Raw genomic sequence first — 8,835 nt, forward strand, 5'->3', positions numbered from 1 at the left:
AAATATAGCAATTATAACCATAATTTATTATATTATAAAACTCAACATACTTACATGCTAAATCATCATTTTGATGCTTGATAAAAACCGTCTCATGTTTGCTTGGTCTCTAAATTTCTTCCAAATGGAATTATTCTAAGTTGAATTCATATTAGTTGTACTTCACAGCAGTAAGATATGCGTTAAATATTGATCATGCGGTTAAGTAGATTTTACATTTATATGCTCCCACATATACATTGATAGAATTCGTATGTACGAGTTCTAGAATCAAATCCATCGATTCATGGTATACCACAACAAACCGCAGAGTATAACTACTGCCAAACGATGTGATCAGAAAGCACTGACGGAGGCCGCCACCGAGCAGGTAGGGGTAGGGCGACCATCCAGGCTCCGCCGCTGCCACCGCTACCCTTTTTACTAATAAATATTATTAATATATAGTATAAAACTTGATCGATCACCGTGAAACACCGTGCTGGCTCCACCAGGACCATCACTGCCAAGAAGAAGAGGAGAGTGATAGAAAGAGAAAGCGAGGGAGGAGAGAGAGAGACATGAAGGAAGCTCAGAGAGAGAGAGGCCCTGTTTGGCACAGCTCCAGAGCTCAGCCAAACAGTTTCAGCTCCACCAAAACTGGGAGTGGAGTTGGGTGGAGCTCTCTCACAAAATGTACTAGAGTTGTGGAGCTGGGTTTAGGCAGCTCCACAACTCCACTCCAAACTTAACTCCTGGAGTTATATTTAGGAGTTGGAGTTATACCAAACTGGCCCAGAGAGAGAGAGAGTTTTGCATTTGCAACTCTCTCCTGTACTTCTCTCTCTATACAACAACTACTCCTCGACTGGACTCGGTCCAAGAGACCACATACCCCCAACGACCCTCCTCCCCTCCCCCCTCCTCTCCCCCTCGCCGAGATATATTTTCCCCTCGGCGGCGACTCCTCCTCCACCTCGTGAGCTCGCCTTCGGCCGCCGCCTCTGCGCCTCGCAGATCCCCACCCGCGACCGAGCGAGCTGGTGCCGCATCGGTATCGCATCCCGGTGAGCAGCGTCCACCTGACACGATTTTCCTCCAGTTTTGCTCGCGTTAATTTCTCTTCTAGACCTTGGATGGGAGCCCTTTTTCTCTTAATTTGTGACAGCCTTGTTCCACCCCCAAAAGGCGCTTGGCATGTTAGATCCGTCGTCCCTGGCTGACTATATGATTCTTTCTGTGATTCTTGATTGGAACTGTGATTAGTGTAAAATATGCCATTCTTGGCTTGTTTGAATTGCCTGTTCTTTGCATTGAATGATGATTCTAATCATTGTGATTGATTGATGCATGATGGTTCATTGATTCTGCTGCAGTTCATCTTCTGGCTGGACGAATTCAATTCACGGACGGTGGTGGTGGTGGTGTTGACTAGGGATTTATTTTTTTACCATTGGCGGCTCGGCTGCATCCCCAAGTGAAGAAGAGAATTCGTACATGATTCCGCTAAACAGGAGGGCGAGTCAGACTAGGGGTGGTAGATCTCGATGCCCTTTCTTTCTCTTTGGTTATTTACTGTTGCTTTAGATATATGTATATGCGTCTAAATAATGTTGTTGCCTTTTTGATCCCCTTTGGCCCTTGAGCATGTGTACCAACCAATAGTGGCATTTTTTTTAATGTTTAGTTTGTCCATCTAATCTATGTGCCCCATGAAGGAAACTGTTTTTTTTTTAAGAATTGCTCCACCTGAAAAAGCTGTCCTTTTTTCTTTGCCATGGGATTCACTTGGTGTACAAGCACATGAACACCTTTCAGAGGTCATTTCACATGCATATGTATGGGCTAGATATTTCATATGGCAAGCAGTAGTGTGTCTTTTGATGGTATGCACTATTGCCAGCAGTGAAGAATTTCTTAGCAAAAATTCCTTTTCAGTAGATGATCCCAGCCCATTTCTTCTGCCTTAAGTAATGCTTGTTATGTGCACATTAAGATTTCAGTCACTACACAGATAGGCAAGTTGAACTAAAGCTATTAGGTGCAATATTTCAACTGAAGTCAACTAAGACATGCAACCATATCGATCTTGTTTTTGGTAGATAAATCTTTAAGCAAGCAGTTGCCACTTTGCTGATATCGCATTTCAAGTCAAAGCCAGAGTTTGCTTGCTGTGTAGTTTCATTATCAATGAGGACTGGTTCATTTGTTTGTGCGGAACAGGGGATCCATATATCTGACATTAATTAGGTTGCTCTTTTGTTTGACCATGGGTATGCTTTAATTTATTCAACTGTTGTAATGGTTAAATGTTTGGTCATTCCCTTTATGTTGTAAGTTCATCATGTTGATAGGGATGGAGTACTTCGATGCTAGGCGGAAGCCTCATAATGTTGGGAAAGTTATTGCAGCTCTGGTCCTCACAACACTATGTATATTTATTTTGAAGCAATCTCCTGGTTTTGGTGGCAGTAGTGTGGTAAGATGTCTATATTTCTTTTTTTCTCTTCTTCTTCTTTCATCCTTATTCCTTTAAATCTGCTTTTAAGATCAGCCTTTCCTCACGTTTTCATGTTTTGATTTGTAAGTCACTTTCTGCTACCTATAGGTTTAACTTTTGGACTTTTCTCAACTTACTTTCTCTTATGTTTTTCTTGTTACACAAAAAGCAATTTTAATTTTGAGTATCACCTGTATTATAGAATATGTCCTTGTATAACTAGCATAAAACAAAATGATGACTGCTATTGTAGTTGTTTCAATACACATATCTTCATTTCTGCTCTCAGTGCTAACAAGCAGGTGAGGAAAGTGACATCTCTCCATCCAATTGCCTTTGTTATTGCAATGTCTATTACATTAGTTCATGTTCCAACTTGATATTTCAATACACATATCTTCATTAGTTGTTTGCCACTTCTCGTTGCGGCAAGTTGATGCCTAAATGGCATCCTAACAAACTGTAGCTTTCAGCCACGAGACCTTCTGACAGCTAATCAATCTGCATAATAATTTTGACATGTTCCTGTTCAAGAAAACTACGATATGATTTGCAGATGTAAATATATCACATCTCTAAAACTACAGGCTAACTATCCAGTTCTTTAGAATAAAATGTTAAGAGACTGTTGCAGAGTGAAGGTCAAACATAGCACATTACTTTTGTTGTCTAGAAACATGTATAAGCTGCGATGCAGACCTAGTATGTGTATGGCTAAACTTGGATATGTTCCATCTGTTTTGACTTCTGTTGCTTAATCTTTCAACTCTTCATGCAAATCCGCCTGTTATGTTTCTTATGCTGCAATTATTATTATGCCATTCTTATATTTCCCCTATTTTTAATTCAACTGTATAACTGATTGTGGGGTTATGTATCTTGCAGTTTTCTCGCCATGAACCTGGTGTTACTCATGTCTTAGTAACAGGAGGAGCTGGCTATATTGGGTCACATGCTTCATTACGCCTGTTAAAGGACAATTATCGAGTTACCATTGTGGTAATTAAGTTTTCCTTTGTACTGAATTTCTGAACTGGTTTGTTCTTCAAATGCCACCCTTGATGGTTAATTGTGATTTTTAGGACAATCTTTCTAGAGGAAACATGGGAGCAGTAAAGGTTCTCCAAGAGTTGTTCCCCCAGCCAGGAAGACTTCAGTTTATCTATGCTGATCTTGGAGATCAAAAAACTGTATCCTCATTTTGTACTTCTAAATTACCTCCTCGTAATTTTTAAAATGTTCAAATGCCAGTTTTTCACTTAACTGGCTCCCAGGTCAACAAGATCTTTGCCGAAAATGCGTTTGATGCTGTTATGCACTTTGCTGCTGTTGCCTATGTGGGTGAGAGTACATTGGAACCCCTTAGGTAAGTCATTACCTTATTGACAGTTTGTCAGTTCCATGAGCTTGGGGGACCTCTTATTCTACTAACCCCTACAGACGTTACCATTGTACACACCCTTGTCTAATGGCCTAATTGTAGTGCTAGGGGAAAAGGTCCTTATGATAAAAAACAGTTTTCACTATTAATCCATGGTACTTGGTATGCTACAATGTTAACTCCATAATCAAGTGCTTTCTGATTTTTAGTTCTCAGATATTTATATTATCTGCTATCACAGATATGATGAACTGTATAATATATCTGAAACATGTCTAGTATATCTCTGATAATCTTAAGTATTTAACAGGTACTATCACAATATTACATCGAACACCTTATTGATTTTGGAGGCTATGGCGTCTCATGGAGTCAAGACCCTTATTTACTCTAGTACATGTGCCACCTATGGAGAACCAGAGAAGATGCCTATTGTAGAAACCACACGTCAGGTAATTAATTTATGATGGCCTCAAAACTGCAGTGTTTGGATTGTGCTGTGCTATTTCATCTTGTTGCTGGAAAGGCAAACTCAAGGCTGATGTGTAAATATTATGTACCTAATTGGTTAATAATTTACTCTGTTACAGTTACCAATTAATCCCTATGGAAAAGCTAAGAAAATGGCGGAGGACATCATACTAGATTTCACGAAGGGGAGAAAGGACATGGCTGTGATGATTTTAAGGTATGTTGTTTTTCCATGGATATAGGCTTGCAATTTCTGAACACAAAATTGGTATGTACTAACATGTCACCTTTTGCATTAGATATTTCAATGTTATTGGATCAGACCCAGAGGGAAGACTAGGTGAAGCTCCTAGACCTGAACTACGAGAGCATGGAAGGATATCCGGGGCATGCTTTGATGCTGCGTTAGGAATCATTCCAGGGCTGAAGGTATTTTCTCTTATACTTTGACTGTACAGTACCCCTGGTGTAAAGCATAATTTAGTGTATTACTACCATATATCAGCTTTGGATGTTGATAATAGCAATATGATATACCCATCTAGAAGATACTTGTTTTTTGAAGTATTATACCTGTATCCAGAGACTGAAACTACAGAAGATAATTTAGATTTGAAGCTGATACTTCATGAATCAATTGCAGGTTAAAGGAACAGATTATCCTACAACTGATGGAACCTGCATAAGAGACTACATTGATGTCACAGATCTTGTTGATGCTCATGTGAAAGCACTCAACAAGGCAGAGCCAAGTAAAGTTGGCATTTACAATGTTGGCACTGGAAGAGGTTTGACAATATGAGCTTTCTTTATTTACTTTGATTAAATGCAGTTCGCTCATGCTAGGACAGAATCAGATTTTAATTAAATGCTGCATTTGTTGGTTATTTTACATCAAATTTTTACGCTGGAATACACACAGATGGTTATTCTGGTAGAATAATTTTTTATTGTATGCTTATGAAAAATTGACTTCTCTTGTCAAATTATCTCCATTCTGCATTTTTACTCATGCATTTCTTGTGCTGTCAATAGTATATTCTAATATATGTATGATTGCTTTCAGGTCGTTCAGTCAAGGAGTTTGTGGATGCCTGCAAAAAGGCAACTGGAGTCAACATTAAAATTGAGTACCTCAGCAGGAGGCCAGGGGACTATGCTGAAGTATACAGTGACCCAACAAAGATCAACACGGAGCTCAACTGGACTGCTCAATATACCGACCTCAAGGAGAGCCTGTCAGTCGCTTGGAGATGGCAAAAGTCACATCCACGCGGATATGGGTCAAACTAAATATAGCTTGCTGATCAATAATTCTGCTGAATCGTCGATATATTGATTTTTTTAGTTAGTGGTATAGGATCTTGGTGCGATACCGCTTCCACAGTCACTCATTTGTTATTTTTTTCTCTTTTTATTTTCAAAGGTTTGTTGTTATTTTCTAGCAAAACCATAAGCAGTGATCTTGATATGCTGGAAATCCTGGAAGCCTTCCTGTAAGGGCAAATTTCATTGTTTTTTGACACAAATTGCTGATAAAAAGAAGTGTACATTGTCTCTTACCATTCTGAGATGCAAGCTTGTGAACTGAACTATAGACTACAAATATCCCTGTGTTTTGTTATCTATGGAATGCTCATCACCATTTCGTGCCAACTGTTGGGTACACGTGTATTGTTAAGCAGTATCAAATCAGGCGTTGTTCTTGTGCAGCCTCACCTGCTACGCATTTTCAGGCAACCGGTTTGACATGCTCATGTTGTTTTGTCAGATCAGGCATGCTTAGGTTGTCATTAACAAACTTTCAGTACCAACTTGATTTCCCATGAATGAGCCTGGGGGTTGTTTTCAAATTTTGTTTGGTCTACATTTGACTTCTGTTTGAAGGTGGCAGCATGGCAGAGTTATACTGTTACAAATCATATAATCCCTCCGTTTTTTAATAGATGACGCCGTTGACTTTTTCTCACATGTATGACCATTCGTCTTATTCAAAAAATTTATGTAATTATAATTTATTTTGTTATAGGTTGTTTTATCACTCATAGTACTTTAAGTGTGATTTATATCTTATATATTTGCATAAAATTTTTGAATAAGACGAATGGTCAAACATGTGAGAAAAAGTCAACGGCGTCATCTATTAAAAAACGGAGATAGTACATGAATAGTGATCGCTGACTCACTCCTGTCAAACATGTTACACAAGTCCTGGGAATAACATTCAAGATCTTGTTATGAATTTTGGAGGGAGAGATCCCCTAACAACAAATCAGATGTTTTTCAATTGAAACCTGAAAATGTTGCCACCTGTCCATTTTTATTCAATAAAAAGGTACTAATCCAAAGTGCCTAATCAAAGTTTAAATGAAGATGGCTCCACAAATCAACAATCCCAAAAAGGACCCATCATTTATAAGCTGCCTAATCTCAGCTACTACCATTTGACTAAAATGCTCAATTAGGCCTACCAGATTGCATCTTTTTTGTCTTGGCCATAGTCTCCAATCAAGCTGGAGAAACAGAGAGGCCATCATAGATAGGAGTAGCACCATGAACTCTCCAATGCTCATGCTTAAATTCTGCCGGTTCATGCGTCTCTTTGCAGGTTGGTGAGCAGTGCGTTTTGCCTCCTCTCTCTTTCAGTTTTTGGCAGCAGATCAGTTAATATGGTATGCTGGGGTTTGCATGAAGTGGTAGTTAGCAACTTGCAAGGCTGCAGCAACAGGTGACCAAACCTAACGCACATGCACAAGCAACCAGGATTTCTTTTGGAGAGAGAGTGATGGATTTGGATCATATTGGTGTATGCAAGTGCCCACAACATGTCTCTTTTTTTAGTTGCCACGCCAAGTCTCCCCCATTGGTTTACACAAAAGAAATTCCTCCCATTTTGTTCGGCATGGTGAATTTTGAATAGATATGATTTCTCGGTTTATCAGCAGCATCCACAATTTTAGTGTTGATTTTACCTTTTTTATTATAGTCTATTTTTTAGTATTGGTTTTTAAATTGTGAATAATATAGATATAAAAGTTTTATTAATAAATTATGTTTAGCTTTTCGTTCATATTTCTATAAGCTTATCAGTCGCATCTTAACCAATGCTATTATAAAGACGCAAATGTTAGGAAAGGATCTAATATCAAATAATTAGAAGGGGCGAGGTTTCGAACCCAGGTCATCTAGCCCACCACCTTATGGAGCTAGCCGGAAGACCCCCGGGTATTTCTCACCAATGCTATTATACATCTCGATGCAGAGGCTGGACTGATTTCTATTATAAAAAGAAATAGATATAGTTATCATGTAGATGGTGAATGTTTATGGTACTACCACATAGAACGGCTAAAATTGTCACATGATAAGGATGAGATGAGAGTGTGCTTCTGGTAGGATGAACCGGGAGCAAATTAAGCTTTGTTGGTCATCGGTTAGCTGACAACATTTATGTGAATAGTATCCAGAGTACTAACCAAAGTATGGTACTCCAAAAAGTACAGACTATCATAACTTTTAGTAGTACGTCACTATTATTATTATTTGTCTGGAATTTTAGTAGTATGCGAGACAAATACGGAGTACTATGATACATGCATGATTCAGGCTGTAAATCTCAGTGTAAATCTCTTCCATTATCTTAAAACGGCAATGCTTCCATTTATCTAAAAAAATAACTATCATTAGTTATAATATAATATTGTGCTAACAATTTGCATGATGAATTTACCCACAGCTTTCTTTTCATCACAGAAAGATCCTTCTTTTCCCACAACTAATTTGGCTTTTTGCTAAAATTTATACAGCCTATAGTAAGCCTCTGTTCGCTAGTTCTGGTTGGGAACCGATGCCCCATGCACGGAAAACGGAGCGGTCAATTAGCATGTGATTAATTAAGTATTAGTATTTTTTTCAAAAATAGATTAATTTGATTTTTTAAAGCAATTTTCATATAGAATATTTTTTTTTAAAAAAAACGCACCGTTTAGCAGTTTGAAAAACGTGCGCGCGGAAAACGAGAGAGAAGAGTTGGTAACCTGGGGGAAGAACTTAGCCTAAGCTGTACTCTCTCCATATGCATAGAGAGTTTCAGCAGTGAATTCAACATTTCACATTGGAGGCTTGGATAGCAGGTCATATTTAGATTTAAATTTTATGTTATCCCTTGGTTAATTGTTCTAATTTTATTTCCAGGTTTACTGATCCAAATTCCACAACAGAGCCTAAAATTGCTGTGGTAATGTCTAATACAACTGGCACATATTAAAAAAAACATGACTAATAACTCTATACAAAGTGCTTATGGTAATAAAATTTTGACCAAATTTTATTACAACTTTCTTATAATCTAACTAACTTGAATTTCCATGCAAACCAGAATCACTCCAAATTTTGACAGGAAAAAAAGGGAAGAGTTTATACTTCTCGGGGTTTTGGCCCAAGTTATCGCAGCCTAGGCCCAACAACACGGGCTGTTCTCACTGGGCCAAGACGGGCCGAAGCG

At 38.5% G+C, this 8,835-nt stretch overlaps 1 protein-coding gene across 1 annotated transcript; it reads left to right on the forward strand.

Annotated features, from left to right (window-relative positions):
• The first annotated feature begins 869 nt into the window (after nt 1-869).
• Nucleotides 870-5,987, forward strand: LOC4344584 (probable UDP-arabinose 4-epimerase 3). Its single transcript, NM_001403391.1, has 11 exons — nt 870-1,046; nt 1,356-1,516; nt 2,334-2,458; nt 3,365-3,478; nt 3,562-3,669; nt 3,754-3,845; nt 4,171-4,312; nt 4,451-4,548; nt 4,631-4,760; nt 4,975-5,119; nt 5,398-5,987. Exons 2-11 carry the CDS (start codon nt 1,477-1,479, stop codon nt 5,622-5,624), a joined length of 1,221 nt encoding a protein of 406 aa, NP_001390320.1. The 5' UTR covers nt 870-1,046; nt 1,356-1,476; the 3' UTR covers nt 5,625-5,987.
• The last annotated feature ends 2,848 nt before the right edge of the window (nt 5,988-8,835 follow it).

Source organism: Oryza sativa, chromosome 8 (assembly GCF_034140825.1).
Source record: "Oryza sativa Japonica Group chromosome 8, ASM3414082v1".
Lineage (NCBI taxonomy): Eukaryota > Viridiplantae > Streptophyta > Magnoliopsida > Poales > Poaceae > Oryza > Oryza sativa.